The 20,541-nt window shown below is 48.0% G+C and overlaps 1 protein-coding gene across 3 annotated transcripts in view; it reads left to right on the top strand.

Annotated features, from left to right (window-relative positions):
* Positions 1-20,541, top strand: part of fnip1 (folliculin interacting protein 1) — a 195,368-nt gene that overhangs the window by 35,665 nt on the left and 139,162 nt on the right. The window contains exon 1 of one of the 3 annotated variants that reach the window (XM_072512467.1): positions 16,072-16,445. The exons of the other annotated variants lie outside the window; for them this stretch is intronic. Coding sequence (XP_072368568.1) covers positions 16,435-16,445 — 11 coding nt within the window. The 5' untranslated portion in view covers positions 16,072-16,434. Of the gene's footprint in view, positions 1-16,071; positions 16,446-20,541 lie in introns of those variants that run through there. 3 annotated transcript variants of the gene reach the window in all.

Raw genomic sequence — 20,541 nt, 5'->3', positions numbered from 1 at the left:
GCTCTTAACTCCAAGGCTGTAATAATGGGTTTGGGTGTGTCCAGGGCTGTTGGGGCGGGTGGCACTGATGTATTGACTGACTGTTCAAAGCGAGTACAGAACTTGTTCAGTTCATCGGGGAGAAATGCTCCAGCCCCAGAGATTCCGCCTGGCCTTGCTTTGTAGCCTGTGATCTCACGTCTGCCCTGCCATAGACGTCGTGGGTTGGTGTCGTTGGCCTGGGACTCTGGTTTGAATTGTCTTTTCGTGTCCCTGATGGCTTACCGTACATCATACCTGGATTTCTTATATAGGTCAGGGTCATCAGATTTGAACACCTCCATCCGGGACTTCAGCAGGGAGTGGACCCTTTAGTTGAGCCAGGATTTCGATTGGGGAACACTCATACTGTCGTCTTTGGTACACAGTCCTCAACACACTTTCTGATGAAGTCTGACGGTGGTTGTATAACCGTCCAGGTTAGCTGCCTCGGCCTTGAATATGGACCAGTCCACAGACTCCAAGCAATCGCGGAGTGTGTCTTCTGATGCCTCGGACCTGCACTGTACGGTTTTCTTGACTGATTTCAGCAAGCTTGAGTTGCTGTTTGTAAGCCGGAAGTAGGGATACCGACTTGTGGTCGGATTTGCCTGTGTGGTCGGGGAATGAAGCGGTAGGCACCTTTTGATGCTCTTGTCGCAGTGGTCCAGAGTGTTTGCACCTCTGGTGGGGCAGGAGGTATGTTGATGGAGTTGGGGTAGAACCTTCCTGAGGTTGGCCTGGTTTAAATCTCCAGGAACGATTGTCAGGGCTTCAGGGTAATTTGTTTCTTGGTTGTTGATGGTGGAGTGCAGTTTGTCACGTGCTTTCTTCACTTCCACCTGGGGTGGGATGGAGACTGATGTGATGAGGACACTGGTGAATTCACGTGGGAGGTAGAAAGGGCAACACTTCACGGTCAGGTGTTCTAGGTCTGGGGAGCAGTGGCTCGCTGGGGACACCACATCCGAGCACTGGGAGATGTTGATGAGGCAAACACCCACAGCCTTTGACTTCGCTTGAGGCCATCGTGCGGTCCATCCGGTGGATCGAGAAGCCTTCGGGTTGGATGGCGCAGCCTGGTGTGGCCGGAGTGAGCCATCTCTCAATGAAGCCAACCTGGGTGTCGCTGGCAAATTGAAAGCTCATTAGGTTTCTCTAGTTTTCCTGCAGAAGCTGTAGTTTATGTGGAAAGATGCTGTTTGGAAAGAAGTTCCAGGATTTTGACAGTGACAATCTTTTGTAAAATATTTTTATTCAAGGTATTTTCACATGTATACACAAAATATTAGAAGAAAACACCAACTCGATACAGAACCACAATCATCCTGCCCCCCCCCCCCCGACATCAAAACGCTCCCTTCCCCTCGCTGACCCCTCAATCCTCGTTAAAGAAATTGATAAACGGTTTCCACCTCCAGGTGAACCCCACTACCATCCCTCGCAAAGCAAACTTGACCTTCTCCAGCCTCAGGAATTCTGCCAGGTCACTCAGCCACACTTCTGCTTTTGGCAGGTCCAAGTCCTGCCACCCTAGCAAAATCTGTCTCCGGGCTATCAGGGAGGCAAAGGCCAAGACGTCGGTCTCCCCCTCTGGACTTCCAGGTCTTCTGACACCCCAAATATCGCCACCTCTGGACTCGTAACCACCCCCACACCCAACGCCTTGGATATCACATCCAGAATCCCCTCAGTCTTGGACACACCCAGAATATGTGGACGAGATTCATGGGAACCACCCCCCCCCGCCCCCCACGCACCGCCTTCACCTGTCCTCCACCCCCGCAAAGAACCTACTTGTCCTCGCCACCCCCACATAAGCCTTATGCACTACCTTAAGATGGATGAGGCTTAACCTCGAGCACGACGAGAACCCGTTCACCCACTGCAAGGCTCCCAGCCTTATTTCCCCTCCCCAGCTCCTCCCATTTATGCTTAATATCCCCCACCAGGACTCCCTCCAACTCCCATCAATTCCTTATAGGTATCCGCCACCTTCCCTCCCCTATTTCTTCCTTCGACAGCAACATGTCCTGCAAATCTGGGAACAGCAGTCCAAGAAAGGACTGCACCTCTCTCCTCACGAAATCCCGAACCTGCAGATACCTAAAGCCATTCCCCTTGGGCAACCTATACACGTATTCCAGCCTCGCAAAGCTGCCCCTATAACAAGTCCTCAAACTGCTCAATCCCCACATGCTGCCACCCCCTAAACCTCACATCCAGCCCCGTCATGGCAGACCTATAATTGTCGCAGATCAGTGTCCACACCGAGGCACCCTCCAGCCCCAAATGCTGCCTCCACTGCCCCCACATCCTTAGGGCCGACAGCACCACTGGGCTCGCGGAGTACCTGACCAGCGAGAATGGTAGAGGCGCCAACAACAAAGCCCTGAAACCCATTCCACTACACGACACCGCTTCCACCTGACTCCAGACCGAACCCTCCTCCACAGACCACTTGTGCACCATTGCAATTTTCGCCGCCCATAATTTACTCGGCAACGCCAGCTCCCTCTCCCACCCCTTCCAAAAAAGCCCGCCACACCAGCACGGTAATTTTCACTGTCTGCACCCGCCCAACCAACGATAGCGCCAACACGTCCCACCTCTGAAAATTCACCTTCATCTGCTCCACAAGTCAAGCTCAGTTCAGTTTATGCAGCAGCCACCAGCTCCCATCTGGATACCCAAATACCTGAAATCTGCCCCCACCACCCTGAACAAAACTCCCCCAGTTTCCTGGGGTGGCACAGTAGCACAGTGGTTAGCACTGTTGCTTCACAACTCCAGGTCCCAGGTTCGATTCCTGGCTTGAGTCACTGTCTGTGCGGAGTTTGTACATTCTCCCAGTGTCTGCGTGGGTTCCCTCCCACAGTCCAAAGAAGTGCAGGTTAGGTGGATTGGCCATGCTAAATTGCCCTAAGTGTTCAAAAATGTTAGGTTGGGTTACGGGGACAGGGTGGAGATGTGGACTTAAGTGGGATGCTCTTTAAAGAGCCGTTGCAGACTCAAAGGGCCAAATGGCCTCCTTCTGCACTAAATTCTATGATTCCTTTCCTGCCCTGTGGCATTAATTGGGAACACCTCATTCTGTCCCACGTTCAATTTATAGCCAGAAAACCATCCGGATTCCCCCAAAATCTCCATTATGCCTCCAATGCTGCCCACCGAGTCCGACATATATAACAGGTCATCCGTATATAGCGAAACCCTATGTTCACCGCCCCCCGATCAATCCCTAACCAACCCCTCGGTACCCTAAGCGCCAGTGCCAATGGCTCCATTGCCAAGGCGAAAATCCACGTGGAGAGCGGGCATCCCTGCCTCGTCCCACAGTGTAGCCCAAAGTATCCTGAACTCACTCGGTTCGCCCACACCTCGCAACCGGTGTCTTGTACAGCAGCCGGACCCAATCCACAAACTCCGAACCCGAACGGCCCCAGCACCTCCAACGAATACGCTCACGCCACGTGATCAAAAACCTTCTCTGCATCCATCACCACTACTGCCTCTACCTCCTGTCGCTCCGAAGGCATCATAATTACATTGAGTAGCCTCCGCACATTCGCCGATAACTGCCTTCCCTTCACAGTGCATCTGATCCTCGCCTATCACCCCCGGCAATAGTCCTCAATCCACGATGCAAGCACCTTTGCCAATAGAATCATAGAATTTACAGTGCAGAAGTAGGTCATTCGGCCCACTGAGTATGCACCGGCTCTTTGAAAGAGCACCCTACCCAAGCCCACACCTCCACCCTATCCCCATGGCCCAGTAACCCCACCCAACACTAAGGGCAATTTTGGACACTACAGGCAATTTAGCATGGCCAATTCACCTTATCTGCACATCTTTGGACTGAGGGAGGAAATCGGAGCACCCAGAGGTAACCCACGCACACATGGGGAGAACATGACCCAAGCCGGGAATCAAACCTCGGACCCTGGATCTCTGGACCCTGGTACGACCCACACTGCTCCTTATCCTTCTTTGGTTTCAGGGAAATGGAAGCCAGCCTCCGTTTAATTGTACGCCCTCACCAGTAGTGGCTCCAGGTTCGCCCCAACTCTTTACAAAACTCTACTGGGAACCTGTCTGGCCCCGGGGCCTCCACTGCTTGCATCGTCCCCATACCATTCATCCCCTCTTTCAGCCCAATTTGGGCCTCCAGGCCCTGAACCAGCCCCACCTCCACTTTCAGGAAACTAACCCGTCCGGGACCCGCTGCATCCCCCACGTGCCCCCCCCCCCCCCCCCCCCCCCCGATCCCTTCCCAACTGCGCCACACTAACCACACCCGTGTAAGCAAACCCTTCCCACCCCCGCCCCCCAACCAAAAAAACAACCCCATTGATGAACCATCAATGACCACGAAACAAAATGGTGAACTATTGAGGCTTTATTGCGCTAGATGTTAAGCCTCCTGCAGCTGGAACCAGAATGGGGGCAGTGCAGGAGAATGTACACTTTTATACAGAACCTGCTGGTGGAGCCAGCAGGCTGGGATTTACTGTATTGACTGTAGTACAGTGACAGTACCGTAATACACGTAATGTATGACCATTGGTGTTTACCACACCCATCTCTCTCTTTCCGCGCCCCCCCCCCCCCCCCCCCAACCATCCTCCTGGCAATCCTTCGCTTCACTCCCGTTAACTAGCCCGCCCAGTGAGTGACCATCTTTTCCTCGAATGCGATCCTACTTCCTCTAGTAGTGCAAATTCTACCTTCTATTTCATTCACACATAAAACTGCATGCGTTGATTATTTAACATTGCTTACATTTTTGCAACCTTTCAATGAAGCTGCTATTGTTTTGTATTTGTGAAATTGAGCACAGTGATTAAAATACCACTGCCTTCTGTTAGTTTACCATATTAATGTGAAATACCTGCTGTCCATTATTTTAACAGCCTTAACCGATCTCGATAAAACAATTTTGTGCCTCTTACAAAAAAGAAGTCTCACAACACCAGGTTAAATCCAACAGGTTTATTTGAAATCACAAGCTTTCAGAGCGCTGCCCCTTCATCAGGTGAAGTGGAGGCAGATTCACAATTATAGCATATGTAGGAGAGACACAATTGCAAGATACTTACAGATTGGAATCTGAAGAATGGTTGGAATGTTAGGTGAACAAATCTTTCCAGGAACAGACTGTGTGAGTGGAGCGAGTGATAATCACAGGTAATCGAGTTGTGAATTGTCTCAAGCCTGAACAATTTTGCAAACCTGGACAGTATGGTGGGGGTTACATGTAATGTGACATGAACCCGAGATCCCGATTGAGGCCATCCTCATAGGTGCAGAACTTGGCTACCAGTTTCTGCTCGTGATTCTGCGTTGTCGTGTGTCTTGAATCATAGAATTCGGCCCATTGAGTCTGCACCTACCCTTGGAAAGAGCGCCCGACTTAAGCCCACCCTATCCCCGTAATCCAATAACCCCACCTACTCTTTTTTTTTTTTTGGACACTAAGGGCAATTTAGCATAGCCAATCCACCTAACGTGCAATTCTTTGGACAGTGGGAGGAAACCCACGCAGACACGGGGAAAACTTGCAGACTCTGCAGACAGTGACCCAAGCCAGGAATCGAACCTGGGGCCCTGGAGCTGTGAAGCAACAGTGCTAACCACTATGCTACCCTGCCGCCTTGGAGAATGTTTACCCGAAGATCGGAGGCTGAATGTCCTTGACTGCTGAAGAGTTCCCCGATTGGAAGGGAACACTTCTGCCTGGTGATTTGTGTGTGGTGTCGTGATCGCTGTTCTCCTGAAGCTCGGTAGTTTGATATGAACAGTGGTCTCTTTGAGGTTAGGCAGTTTTTCAGAATAGCAGATGAAAGTGCCATACATCAATGTGAATTCTTATTATTGTATGTATCATTGTGTATCATTTTCCCAGTAAGGACTCCATAGATAATTTAATGCAGGGTATCCTAGCACGAATGTGGTGGCTGAAAATGTCTCTAAGCTGGCAGGTAATGTAGCTAATAGAGACTTCACTCAGACTTTTTCACATCCAAAGATGTGCAGGTTAGGTGGATTGGCCATGTGAGGTACCCTCCATAATGATGCTTCGAGATTAAACAGTAAAGAAGGCTTTATTAGGCTAATAACTATGCTACAGATTTGGACGAGAGCTGACTGCTATACAGACCATGAGGCAGGCCTTTATGTATGGCTCCCAGATGGGCGGAGCCCCCAGGGTTCCAAGCCTGGTCTTAAAGGGGACATCACCTTATATGATGATAAGGCAGTAACCGTTCATCACATTCAACCCCCTGTTTAAAAAGGAGTCCGGCGGGGGTGAAGTGCCATCATAGGTCCATCCGTCTCGGCGGCCGGATCGTCCTCCTTGATCTCCTCAGTTTGGGCGGTGGTGCGGCAGGCACGGACGTCCCGGTTGAGGGCACATCCGGGAGCACAGCGGTCGGAGCTTCGGTCCGGGTCGGGGCAGAGGAACTAGGCAGGGCCGGGGGTAGCGGAGCCGGCGCCGGCGGGGTGTGTAAAGGGGGGGGCGCAAGGGGGGGCGCACGGTAGGAGCTCACCAATGGGTGGTAGGGCCGGAAGGGGGTGTGTTGTAGGGGGCGACGGGTCCTGCAGGGGAGCGGCGCGGGAAGGGGCGTCTGTGGTGGAGGATCCAGTGGGCGCCAGATCCCGGAGGGAAACCGTATCTTGCCTGCCGTCGGAGTACTCCACGTAGGCGTAACTGGGGTTGGCGTGGAGCAGTCGGACCTTTTCAACTAGGGGGTCCATTTTATGGCTCCTCGCGTGCCTCCGGAGAAGAACAGGTCCCGGAGCCGTCAGCCAAGGTGGAAGCGAGACCCCGGAGGTAGACTTCCTGGGGAAGAGAAACAATCGCTCATGAGGGGTCTCATTTGTGGCCGTGCAGAGGAGTGACCTAATGGAGTGTAGGGCATCGGGTAGGACCTCCTGCCAGCGGGTGGTTGGGAGATTTCTCGACCGCAGGGCCAGAAGGACAGCCTTCCACACGGTCGCGTTCTCCCTCTCCACCTGCCCGTTTCCCCGTGGGTTATAGCTGGTCGTTGTGCTCGAGGCGATGCCTTTGCTGAGCAGATACTGACGCAGTTCATCGCTCATGAACGATGTACCCCGGTCGCTGTGGATATAAGCAGGGAAACCGAACAGGGTGAAGATGCTGTGCAGTGCCTTAATCACCGTGGCTGAGGTCATGTCGGTGCAGGGAATGGCGAATGGGAAACGGGAGAACTCATCGATCACAGTGAGGAAATAGGCATAACGGTTGGTGGACGGGAGGGGCCCCTTGAAGTCCACGCTCAGTCGCTCAAAGGGGCCCGAGGCCTTCACGAGCCGAACCTTGTCTGGCCGATAGAAGTGCGGTTTGCACTCCGCACAGACCTGGCAGGCCCTGACCATGGCCTTGACCTCCTTGGTTGAGTAAGGTAGGTTGCGGGACTTGATGAAATGGACGAGCCGGGTAACCCCCGGGTGGCAGAGGTCATTGTGGATGGCTTGCAGGCGGTCCTCCTGCGCGTTGGCGCATGTGCCGCGGGACAGAGCATCTGGGGGCTCGTTGAGCTCCCCTGGACGATACTTGATATTGTACGAGTAGGTGGAGAGTTCGATCCTCCACCTCAAAATTTTATCGTTTTTTATTTTGCCCCGTTGCGTGTTATCGAACATATAGGCGACCGACCGTTGGTCGGTGACGAGGGTAAACCACCTACCGGCGAGGTAGTGTCTCCAGCACCGCACAGCCTCCACAATGGCTTGTGCCTCCTTTTCGACTGTAGAGTGTCGAATCTCGGAGGCGGTGAGGGTTCGGGAGAAGAACGCTACTGGTCTGCCTCCTTGATTGAGGGTAGCAGCCAGGGCGATGTCTGTCTGATGCATTGCTCTCTACCTGGAAAGGGATGGTTTCGTCCACCGCGTGCATGGCGGCCTTGATGATGTCGGCCTTGATGCGGTTGAAGGTCGATTGAGCCTCAGCCGAGAGGGGAAAAGTGGTGGTCTTTAGGAGTGGGCGGGCTTTGTCCGCATACTTGGGGACCCACTGGGCGTAATAGGAGAAAAGCCCCAAGCACCGTTTGAGGGCCTTGAGGCTGCGGGGGAGAGGGAGTTCCTTAAGGGGTCGGGACCTAGGACCCCGTCTTCCACGACATAGCCGAGGATGGCCAGCCGGGTGGTGTGGAAAACGCATTTGCCCTCGTTATAGGTCAGGTTAAGGGCTTGGGCGGTCTGGAGGAACTTTTTGAGGTTAGCGTCATGGTCCTGCTGATCATGGCCGCAGATGGTGACATTGTCCAAGTACGGGTATGTAGCCCGCAAACCGTACTGGTCCACCATTTGGTCCATCGCCCTTTGAAAGACGGAGACCCCATTTGTGACACCAAAGGGGACCCTGAGGAAGTGGAAGAGCCGGCCGGCTGCTTCGAAGGCAGTATAGAGGCGGTCTTTTGGTCGGATGGGGAGCTGGTGGTAGGCAGATTTGAGGTCGACCGTGGAAAAGACTTGGTATTGGGCGATCCGATTTACCATTTCCGCGATGCGAGGAAGGGGGTACGCATCAAGCTGCGTGAATCGGTTTATGGTCTGGCTATAATCCATGACCATCCGTTTCTTCTCCCCGGACCGGACTACCACCACTTGCGCTCTCCAAGGGCTGTTGCTAGCCTCGATGACTCCCTCTCCCAGTAAATGCTGGACCTCTGACTTGATAAAAGCCATATCTTGGGCACTGTAGCGCCGGCTCCTGGTGGCGACGGGCTTACAGTCGGGAGTGAGGTTAGCGAATAGCGAGGGGGGTGCGACTTTCAGTGTCGCAAGGCAGCACACCGTGAGGGGGGGCAAGGGTCCGCCGAACTTCAGTGTCAGGCTTCGGTGGCTGCACTGGAAATCCAGTCCGAGCAGCAGGGGGGCACAGAGGTGAGGGAGGATATAAAATTTGAAACGGGTGTATTTGGCACCCTGGATCGAGAGATCCGCAATACAGTACCCCGTGAGTTGTACCGAGTGGGACCCAGATGCGAGGGCTATGGTTTGGGATGTGGGATGGGTGCGTAGGGAGCAGCGCCTTACCGTTTCAGGGTGGATAAAGCTCTCCGTGCTCCCGGAGTCGAAGAGGCATGCAGTGTCGTGCCCGTTGACCTGGACCTGCATCAAGGAGTTCTGCAGGTGTTTTGGCCGAGTTTGATCGAGGGTGATCGCACCCAGTCGCAGGTAGTCGGAGTCGTAAAATGGCCACTGCCGTTGGTCGCACGTGTCGGGTCGAGAAGATGGCCGCCGACCAGATGGCCGCTCCCATGATTCGCACGAGGCTGATGACGTGTCAGAAGAGGACGTGTCGGGTCGGTGTGCAGCAGCATTGCGAGGCCTGCGGGCCTGAGAGCCTGATTTTCGGGCTGGCTGTTCTTTGTTTTTCTGGCCCCTGGGTCTGGCCAGGCAGACCCTCGCAAAGTGCCCTTTCTTCCCGCAGTCGCTGCAGATCGCGGAGCGGGCTGGGCAGCGTGGGCGTGGGTGCTGGCCCTGCCCGCAGAAGTAGCAAGGTGTGCCCCCATGGTGAGCGGGTCGCCGCGTGGCGCAGGCCTGTACTACGGGCGAGTCTGAGGAAGTCCGGGGGGGGGGCTGGCAGAGTCCGCGGGGTACGTACCCAAGTTGTGTCGGGCCACCTCCAGCGAGGAGGCGAGCGTTAGCGTCTCCTGGAGGTCTTTTGCCCCGTTTACGAGCAGTCGCTGCCGGATGTAGGTCGAGCGGATGCCGGACACAAAATAATCTCTGATGTGCAGGTTCATATGGACTTCCCCTGTCACATCCTGATGGTCACAGTCCCTGGCCAGCGCGGTGAGTTTCTCAACAAACTCGTCGAGCGATTTTCCCCCCAGCGTTGCCGGCAGGTAGAGAGCAGATGCCGGGCGTGCACCTCATTGACGGGTTTAACAAACCGCTTGCGGAGCAACTCAATCGCTTCCTCATAAATCGTCGCCTTTTCGAGCGTGGCGGAGATTCTGTGACTCACCCGGGCGTGGAGTAGACGCAGCTTGCGTGGCCCCAGGATGGGAGTCTCTGCGGAGTCCAGGTAGGCCTCAAAGCACCGCAGCCAGTATTTAAAAGTTTCCTTTGCCTCCGGCGTTCGTGCTTCCAGATTGAGCTTCTCTGGTTTTAGGCCTGCGTCCATCCTGAATCTAGTTTAGCCTAATAAATTGAGGTACCCTCAATAATGATGCTTGGAGATTAAACAGTAAAGAAGGCTTTATTAGGCTAATAACTATGCTACAGATTTGGACGAGAGCTGACTGCTATACAGACCATGAGGCAGGCCTTTATGTATGGCTCCCAGTTGGGCGGAGCCAGAGGCGGAATCCCCAGGGTTCCAAGCCTGGTCTTAAAGGGGACATCACCTTACATGATAAGGCAGTAACCGTTCATCACACCATGCTAAATACTTTTATACACGAGGTAGAAAGGTGGAAAGTTTGAAAGTCTTCCACAAATGGTTGATGTTGGAGCAGTTAATTTTACATCTGAGATTGATGGATCTTAAAGGCATTAAGGGATATGCGATAAAGGTTTGTATAGAGTTTGCCTAACCTCAAAGAGACTACTGTTCATATCAAACTATCTGAATGATCTGAGATTGTCCAATATTTTCTGTTTTCGATTTTGAATTTGGTTTACTTAAATTGATCTATGGTTTTGTTTAACTGTGCTCATAGATTTATCCAAATCTCTGGATTGGTGGTGAAATTGTACATGGCCACTGCACTTCCAAATCAGATCCAGCTGCATTGGTTATGTATTTTTTCTGGACCAAAATGGTTTATATGATGTAGCTGAATTCAGAGCTGTTTGGGTGTTTTGTAGGGGGAAAGAAAACGGGACATAGAAAAAAAACTAGAAAATAAATCGTATTACATGTTAGATTTACTTGCTTCGGTGGTTCTTTGTCTATCTTTCATGGGGGAGGTAGGAAGGAAAAATATAAGAGGAGAGTAAATAAATACAACCAAAAGTCATGTAGGCTGTGGCTGAGTATGGAGTGAAATCAAATGACTCTAAGATGCAAAAGGCATGTGAACCTTTGAAGGTGAGAGGGAGAATGTTACCATTTTGAAAAAATTTAATTCACAGATGCCACTTTTCAACAACTAAATTCAATGTTTTGAAATAAAAATGTATTTACTTTTAAATACACCCTCTCTTTCATGGTCATTGCTTTGCCACACAAGATCCGCAGTTGGAACGACAGCTCCATTCACTTTGAATATGGGACCTAAAAGGTGCACAACTGTGTTCAGGCTAATGTTTCGATCAAGTATTTTTACCTTGCGGCAGAATGTAGGTACTGCATAGCAAGGATGGGAAACTATGCAAAGCATTACTGCTGACGACCGTGAGTACTGCATGTGGGTGTATGTACTTTATTTTTAGAATATATATTACTCTGTGGCAGTTTGCCCACCTGCCAAGTGGATCCGCAGCGTTGGAACACCCACAGGTGAACACTCCCAATGTTAAGTACTTTACACTCCCTCACCACTGGCTTCTCCACCTCTACGGTAATCTTTAGCTAGGTGGTGGTCAGAGTAAAGTTGGTAAATAGATTGGTGTGCTATGCCATAAAATATTCACACTAGTTCCTATCTCCATTCAGCTCCCCAAGGTGATACTTCATTACCTTTTCAGTTAACAATGAATATGTACCTTAGCAGAGAATGTGTAAATCATTTTACGAAAAATATTCCATTTGCCTGATTTTCGTGTTATGTATCTGATTTTTGTGTTATGTATATGTTGAAAGGTAATCTGAAGAAAATGAAAGAATACATCACCTGGGCTGTAAACATGTACACCTTATCGTAATCAAAAGTTCAGGACTTGTATCCTTGTTTTTTTATTGACAGCTGGTTTCTATCTTGTGACATTGAGTCACATCACATGTGTTGAGTCACATGAGGTAGATAGACACAACACACCTTTAATTACAATGCTGTTTGGAATGCACTTTTTTTTTTTAAAAAAGCTCTCTGTGGCAAGTGGCTTGCTGCAATCTAACCTAAACCGCAGCAAATTAAAATTAGTTTAAAAATTTTGCAAAATCTTCCAAGTAGATTTCAGATATGGTTTGTTAAGCTGTGTATGCATACCCAAAACATTCTGTGCACTTATACCCAAAAATAACAGGTGTGTAGTATTTTTAAATCAAATATTTGGTCTGATGGCATTGATAAGTAACATCATTTAATGCCCACCTAAAGTTTGAGATCTAGAGCTCCACACTAAAATGTCTCCTAACTTTCCGTGTTTTTGTCCTTTCAACAGTCGAGCCATTCAGAAATTTTAAGTTAAAGTGAATTGTCTTATCTTGAGAGGAAAAAGGAACGGCTGACATTGGTTTGATTTTGCTTGCAGGTTGGCTGGCGTTAATGGAAGTGTAGAGATGTTGTGTAGACAGTGTTGCTTTTTCATCCTGCTTAAGCAATGACTTATGGAACTGGCCTGACGAGATGGTAAACGTGGGTACATTTTATCAACGGTAAAATGGAGTACAGGTTGTTGCACAGCACTGAAGAATTAAAAACGTTAAATTTTTCCAACTCCACTCTATGGAATTATAATAATAATAATCTTTATTGTTACAGGAAAGGCTTACATTAGCACTGCAATGAAATTACTGTGAAAAGCCCCTAGTCGCCACATTCGTTTGGGTACATTGAGAGAGAATTCAGACTGCCCAAATTATCTAACAGGAGAATTCTGACAGCATACCATTTCTCAGTGCAGCATCTCCAGAAGTTACAAGGAGATAACATAAAGCCTTCATTGGAGATTTTAAAAAGAAAAATTCACTTAGTCCAAATATTGAAGCAGCGAGCAACCTGCGAAAGGGGTTGACGCCCACATTTCCCAATGCATGAGTAACTTGTCTGACTCTCAGTGTGATGTTTTAAACCTTCAATAAAGGTCACCATTATCTCCCTGTAATTTCTTGGACCTTTCTGAACACTGCACTGAGAAGTGATATCCTTCAGAAGTCTGCTAATGCAATTTTTAGAGTGAAGCTGGAGAAATTGAACTCATCTCATTCTTTGGTGCTGTGCAACAACTTTTCACAACAATTCTGAATGTTAGGAGCAGAAATATAGCAGCTGGTTCACCCCTAAAAAGCAAATTAAACAGTTTTGATTTGCTCACAATATAGTCTGGGTCTTTATCCCATGATGTACCTCTTTCCTCCTTTAAGACATTCTATGAATCCTACCTCTGACAGATTTTTTAGTCAGTTGTCTTAATGGGTGCAATCTACTAGCCACGTCGCGCTCTCGCTTGGATCGCGGGAGAGATCGGGAACTCCGGGCACTGATCAGTTTGCGATCTAACTGGCCTGTTCCTGTTGGCGAAATCAGGATCCCGCCGTGGCCAATCTTGATACCATTAATAGGAATGGCCCTCCTATCTAACGGCCTCATTTGATCTAACTCCCTCCCTAGCAAGTGGTCATGTCTAACTCCCTCCCCAGCAAGTCATGTGGGTGCCGATTGGTACACCTTTTTGAAAATGTGAAGCTCGCGCAGTCCCTGCTGTAGGGTTCCGAAGAGGTGAATAGCCATCTTGAAAGTTGGGCAATCAACCCAGGGCACTGGGGTTGCTGTCCCAGTGCTCCGTTTGGATGCCCCAGGGCCTGCGGGTCCACCATGCAACCCCTGGCTCGCCTGTACCCATAACAGGGCAGCTACTGCCTATCTTCCCCACCAACCACTCATGACCCCCACTGACCGTGGCGGCCTCTGAATGCACAGCTGAAGGCCATTGCTAATAGGGAATTGGCAATTTTATTAATGTGAGCACTTCACAGACCCCAAGTGGATTCCTGTGGGTACACGTGCCACGTCGCAGCTTGAGAGTTACTGCCTCGCATCCCAACCAGACCACGAAGCCTGGACGCTCTGCCTGAACACCAGAGGCTTCAATACTGCAGAGAAAGAAAGCAATATCTCAACACCCAAATGCTCGGCCCTAGCACTGGGGAAATTCCCACAACCAAAGTGTCTGTGTGTGCACCAGGGAGGGAACCAGCGCCCAGTCCAAATAACATTACCAATGGATCTCTGGAGTACAGGTTCTGGTGCCCGGGAGCTCTGCTGTGGCCAGGGGTGTGCGCGCAAGGCATATTGAATGGCACCCTGAGGGATGGCAGGGGATGTGAGAGGCAGAGTCATGGGGAACTGGAATGTACTGGGCTGGAGGCCATCACTGATTAACCATCCCCCACCCTTGTCAATTACTTACAGATATTACAGGGGATGGATGATATCTTGGACCCTGTTGAGGCTGCCCTCGTGGTGCTGCTGGCAGGCAAAATGGCCAGACGTTCAAGAAGGTAGCAACATCAACAGAGACTTGAGGCGACAGCCCACGTGCAGCGCCCCGCCTCACACCCTGAGGACCCGGCCATCCATCAGGCCAGGGAGGGACCCAGAGGGACAGGCCAGCAACAGGCCAGGGTGTACAAGCGTCACTGGTCATTTGAACAGATGACGGACAGCGTGTGCTGCAGGAGGCTCCGCCTCAACAAGGGGACGATGCGACACCTGTGCCATGTTTTTGCAGACTTGGCACCGCGTGGACGAGAAGGACCCACTCCTGGTGGCCATTAAGGTCACCGCAGCCTGAACGTTTACGCCTTGGGATCATTCCAGGGCTCCAGAGGAGACCTGTGTGGCATCTCCCAATTAACAGCACACAAATGCATCCTTGAAGTCACAGATGCCCTGTTTGCCCGGGCATAGTTGTCGGTGGGATGGGGGGGGGGGCGGTGGGAGAGAATGGCAGCCGGGCCGGGAGCCAATGCCAACTCACCTGTGCGGCCCAGTGGAGGTCATTTAACTTTTTGCTCACAGCAGTTCCTGCTCGTTACCATACTTAGAAACTTTTCCATTTGATTGTGCCGGTATCTCCTAATTGCTAATGCTCCTATAAAACATTTGGCTATTTCACTACAGTAATTACAAGGTTTTGTTGCTGAGAGAACAGATGCACCACAGCCCATCCTAATGCAAGTGATTAAAGCTCCTTCAGGTTGTTCATGTAGTTGAAAGTGAAGTACCGAAGTGACTAAGATATCCAACATGAAGTCATGCAACACCACCCGTGAATATGAAACAGTGACTCCATTAATCTGTTTTGTGACCATTGCAACGATACTTCATTTGCTCTAAAGTCATTGGAGACCAGGCATTCCAACATCTGAGTCTGCCTGTGCAACTCTCCATTTTAGGAGCATTACTTTTTTTAACCCAGATTATGTAATTAAAGAATTTTGCTGCAAAAAATCATGATGACCTAATTTGTTCTAATATAAACCGTAGCGTGTGCTTTTCCCTGTGCCTTTTTAAAAGTGCTGTACGTTTTAGCTGCATGTATATTTTCTGTCCGTCTCCTCATTTACTAATCCTCTGACATTTTAGAGAGGACAACTTGTGCCATTTAATGCTGTTGTCAGTAGGGAGGAGGAAAATTTTAAATGGGGAAAGAAAATTCAAATGATTATTAAATTATGTCCTGAATAGATTGAGTGGTATGATTTTAGCGATAATGACCAATTAAAGGTTAATTTGACAAAAAGGAAAAATATTAGTTTAAATTGAAGTCTAGTTTGTTTTTATGTTTGTTGTGATAGAAGAAAATAATCAGTACCAGCCAGTATTGCATATGATTGTTTGGTAAGCTGCTCCTTATTTATTGTATTGTGTTAGACAAAGGACATTGAACAAGTGCCGTTGTGTTCAGCTGGGCGAATGTACAAGGTTTTTGTTACTGAGTAAAATGATGGAAAATAGAGGGTTCAATTGGAAGAGTGCAGACTCTAGGGAGCTTGCTAGTGCGGAGATTGGTTGGCAGGCTTTTGTGTAGACCCAGGTGGTACACTTGAGTGAAGTCACATGATTACTTTTCGTGCCCGTTTTTCAGTCAACAGAAGCTGCCTATCACTGCTGTAGATTGAAGGCATCCTGATGCATCAAGGAATGCGCTGGGGAGAGGGGGAAAAGAGGAGAGAGCTGGGGGAGGTGCTCTTTGCTGCTGCTAATAACTCGGACTGCCTGACAGTTATGGAACTAGAGTCCGCTGCTGTAAGCAACATTATGAGGCATTCTATTCAGGAAATAAGTAATGCTTTCTAGTTAGTAAAGAGATTAAACTAAATGATATCTGCTGTAACCAAGTCTCTAAGAATCTGGACAATTATAAGCTCCTGTGCAGTTTGTATTTGAACATGGAATTACCTTTGACAGAGTGCTGTTCATATCTCTGTGTGTGTCACCTGACAACCTTGTGCTTCAGGATGAATCTAATACAGAGCTATTATTAGGAAGGGTTAGCAAGCAAAGAAACCTTTCTGTGGATTACATTGCCAGGGTTATCAACGGGACGATGTCACCCAGGTAATTTATTTTTCAAATAAAAGTAATAATTCAGAAATTGTATATTAAATATTCTCCACTTTTTTTTGTAGAGCTGCTTATGTAATCCTTTAAAAATATATATATTTTCTTGCAGAAGAGGCTAAATGTTTTTACTAAACGTTGTACTGAACTGACACTTTTAAAATATCTGTTTGAAATCCTCCCATCTAGGAAAGGGAAATTAGGTTAACACTTTAAGCTGAATACAGTAGACGATGTTGTTTTATACATGCAATTTACTGAAATTGTGTTTTTACTCCGTGTGAGCCATAAGTAACTGGGAAATGCTTCTAGTTCTCAGCAAGTTTGTTGTAAGGTTTGCATAATGTAGATATTGTGGGGTGGAAGGAGTTAGCATCTGAGCCAAAATATGTATCTCGTGCGCCAGGTTAATGAAGCTGTAAACTCTTTTGGAAAAGGGCCCTGAGAGGATTAATGGTACTGGGAGTTGTGCACAGCAAACATTGCATTTCTGCTTTCACTGTGGGCTAATTCTCGCAGGATTTTTCTTGGGTTTCTAAATTTGCATGTAGATTTAATGTCCTTTATTTGAGGTTTACATAAAGAACAGTGATGATACTAGCATTTGGTTTGCTAGATTTAATCTGATTGCACTGGAACTGAAATATTGCACGTATGCAGCTTCTTACTTATCAAAATGAGGCGTATCAATTCTGGGGAATAGACTTTTTCCACTTTTGGAACCCAGCATCGGGCACTACTATCTATCAGACAGTCAAAGACTGGCAAGTTATGCCTTTGGTTTGACACTGCATACCCTAAAGTTGTTAACTAACTGAATTTGGTATTACGATAGGCAGGGTAGCACAAACCAAATGGGATGTTTTGCCTTTCTAAAATTGTGGCTTTCTGTGGCAATCCATATCCAGAGTGACATGTTAATTGAGCAAGAGAGGAGGGAAGGCGGTGGTGTGGTGGTATTGTCATTGGACTAATAAACCAGAGACCTAGGGTAATGCTCTGGGGACCCGTGTTTGAATCCCACTATGGCAGATGGTGGAATTTGAACTCAATAAAAAATTGGAATTGAAAGTCTGATGGTGACCATGAAACCATTGCTGATTGTCATAAAAACCCATCTGATTTACTAATATCCATTAGGGAAGGAAATCTGCCATCCTTAGCCGGTCTCGCCTACATGAGACTCCAGACCCACACAGCGATGTAGTTGGCTCTTAACCGCCCCCCTCTGAAATGACATATCAAGCCGCTCAAGGGTAATTAGGGATGGGCAACAAATGCTGACCCAGCCAGCGATGCCCACATCCCGAAAACAAATAATAAAGAGAGATTTTAGCCACTGATAGCTGAAGTGCCTATGATTACTGCCTATGTTGAAAGCACCCCATAATCTAAAATGAGTATTGCAAGATTATTTCAGAAGGTAGTGCTGTAATATAAATGCAGATTTAAAAATCCTTCCATTCTACCAAATCTAAGTGCAACTTTCAGTGTGACGTTTCCCAGCCACTTAATGGTGCCTTTTGTGTACTCCGATGAACACACAATCTATTAAATTCAAATTGTCCAAATTCATCAGATGCTCTCAGCAGGATGATGGAGAATGCTTTTTCCAATCACTCTTTAATTTGTACCAATACTGTGTGTAAAACCGTGGGAGACGAGCAATAAGCTGTCTGAATTCCCTCTACCACCCAGAGCCCATTTTTTATCTTTTTAAGAAGCAGAACATTGCAGTTGGTTCTGAATGGAAAAACGCAAGCAACATTGTCAGGGATAAAGTATATGGGTGGGCTGGAAAGCTATAAATGCTAACCATGAAAGTCGTGCTCTGTACTGCATGAATCTTGAGCTTTGTGCTATTCCAGCATTGACTGAATTCATTTAATACAACATGCTTTCTTATTCCCCTCAACGTTCCTGGGCACATAACCCTCTGCATCTGTTTTAATCCATAGCAGAGAATTATATTCCTAAAATGAGGATTTGTTTGGTTCTGCTCAAAATACTAATTTTAATAAACATTTTTATAACGTTACTGAAATGTTTTAAAATTGTATATACTGACTGTTTTCATGGGATGTGGATGTCGTTGGCAAGGCCAGCATTTGTTACCCATTCTTGATAGTTAGAGTCCACCACGTTGCTGTTGGTCTGGTCTCACATGTAGGCCAGGTCAGGTAAGGGTAGCAGATTTCCTTCCCTAAAGGACATTAGTGAACCAGATGTTTTTTACAACAATGGACCATAGCTGTCATTGTCGCCAGAACTAAGACTAGCTATATATTCCAGATTTATGAATTGAATTTAAATTCCACCGGCTGCCGTGGTGAGATTTGAACTCGTGTCCCCAACGCATGTTTCCTGGGTCTCTGGATTACATAGAAACATAGAAAATAGGTGCAGGAGTAGGCCATTCGGCCCTTCGAGCCTGCACCAGCATTCAATATGAATCATGGCTGATCATGCAAATTCAGTATCCCACTCCCGCTTTCTCTCCACACCCCTTGATCCCTTTAGCCGCAAGGGCCACGTCCAGCTTCCTCTTGAATATATCCAACGTACTGGCCCCAACAGCTTTCTGTAGTAGAGAATTCCACAAGTTCACAACTCTCTGATAGAAGAAGTTCTTCCGCATCTCAGTCCTGAATGGCTTACCCCTTATTCTTAGGCTGTGACCCCAGTTCTGGACGTCCCCAACATAGGGAACATTCTTCCCACATCTAGCTGTCCAGTCACATCAGGATTTTATGTTTCTATGAAATCCCCTCTCATTCTAAACTCCAGTGAGTACAAGCCCAGTCGATCCAGTCTCTACCTCAGTGACTTTATCATTATGCCACCATCTCTCCCTAATTTTAGTTGCATGCAGTAATTGTGGAGCATCTTGTTTAGGTTGCCACACCCCAAATTCACTCTAGAAATGTTTTCCCCCCTTGCTTTCCTATGCTCCATACTATTTGCTGAACTGTTGCTTCAGTTAAAGTGCAGCTCTTCGATGGATATATCAGAACAGCATTATTATTATCGCTTCAAGTACTGCTGTAGTCAAAATGGTGAACTAGACAATGCAAATAAGCAGGTGTCTTGCAACACTTTTTTAATGAATGCGTGTTAATAGTAATAGTTGTGAAAAGCTTCTGAAATACGCTAGAAAGAGTCTCTTGGTGTCTATGGAAATGTATTTTCCTTCTTACTGTCTTAGTGCAGTACTATTATTGAGGATAAACTTACTTTTAAAATGTTGTTATGGCGATCCCTGGCCCCCTCCTCTCCCCTCATCTCAGAACCCCTCAAATACGAGTAAGCTTTGGAGATGTTCGCTTTCTCTTTTGGCAGCAAGGAGAAATCCTAGAAATGGTCAGTTAAAGTAAAGTCATAACTGCTCATCAGAAGGGCGTAGGTACAAGCTGGCTTAGTTTTACCGTATATCGTTTAACCTGATCTATCTCCAAATTGCAGGCCGGTATCACAGTGGTTAGCACTGTTGCTTCAAAGCATCAGGGTCCCAGGTTCGATTCCCGCTTGGGTCATTGTCTGTGCAGAGTTCACACATTCTCCCCGTGTCTCCATGGGTTTCCTCCGGGTGCTCCAGTTTCCTCTCACAAGTCCCGAAAGACGTGCTTGTTAGGTGAATTGGACAGTCTGAATTTTTCCTCCGTGTACCCGGACAGGCGCCGCCCACAGTAACTTCATTGCAGTGTTAATGTAAGCCTACTTGTGACAATAATAAAGATTATTATTACTATTATTATTATCATAGACTGTACCACATCAAGGAGCCAGAATTCACAAGAGTATTGCTATCTCAAAATTATCTTTCTCAGCACAAACTGATATTCTCCTTCAGAACCGTTTTCATTATATTCACTATATTTTCCACCATGGAGTGGAAACAGTATGAGAATGTGTTCAGCAAGTTTGGGAATAAGGGCTAAACTACTATATAACGAACAGGAGAGAAGTAGAGGCAGATCCGCCTGCAACAGCATGTAGGGGGGCCAAATCAAAATCTTCCACTAAAAATACTATACTCCAAAAAATCAGCACCTCTATTTGGAAATCTAGCCTGACTAAACGGATACACCTTTTT

This window comes from Scyliorhinus torazame, chromosome 7 (assembly GCF_047496885.1).
Source record: "Scyliorhinus torazame isolate Kashiwa2021f chromosome 7, sScyTor2.1, whole genome shotgun sequence".
NCBI classification, from domain to species: Eukaryota; Metazoa; Chordata; class Chondrichthyes; order Carcharhiniformes; family Scyliorhinidae; genus Scyliorhinus; species Scyliorhinus torazame.
Note: the sequence above shows the minus strand (reverse complement) of the source record. Positions and strands in the feature narration are given on the sequence as shown.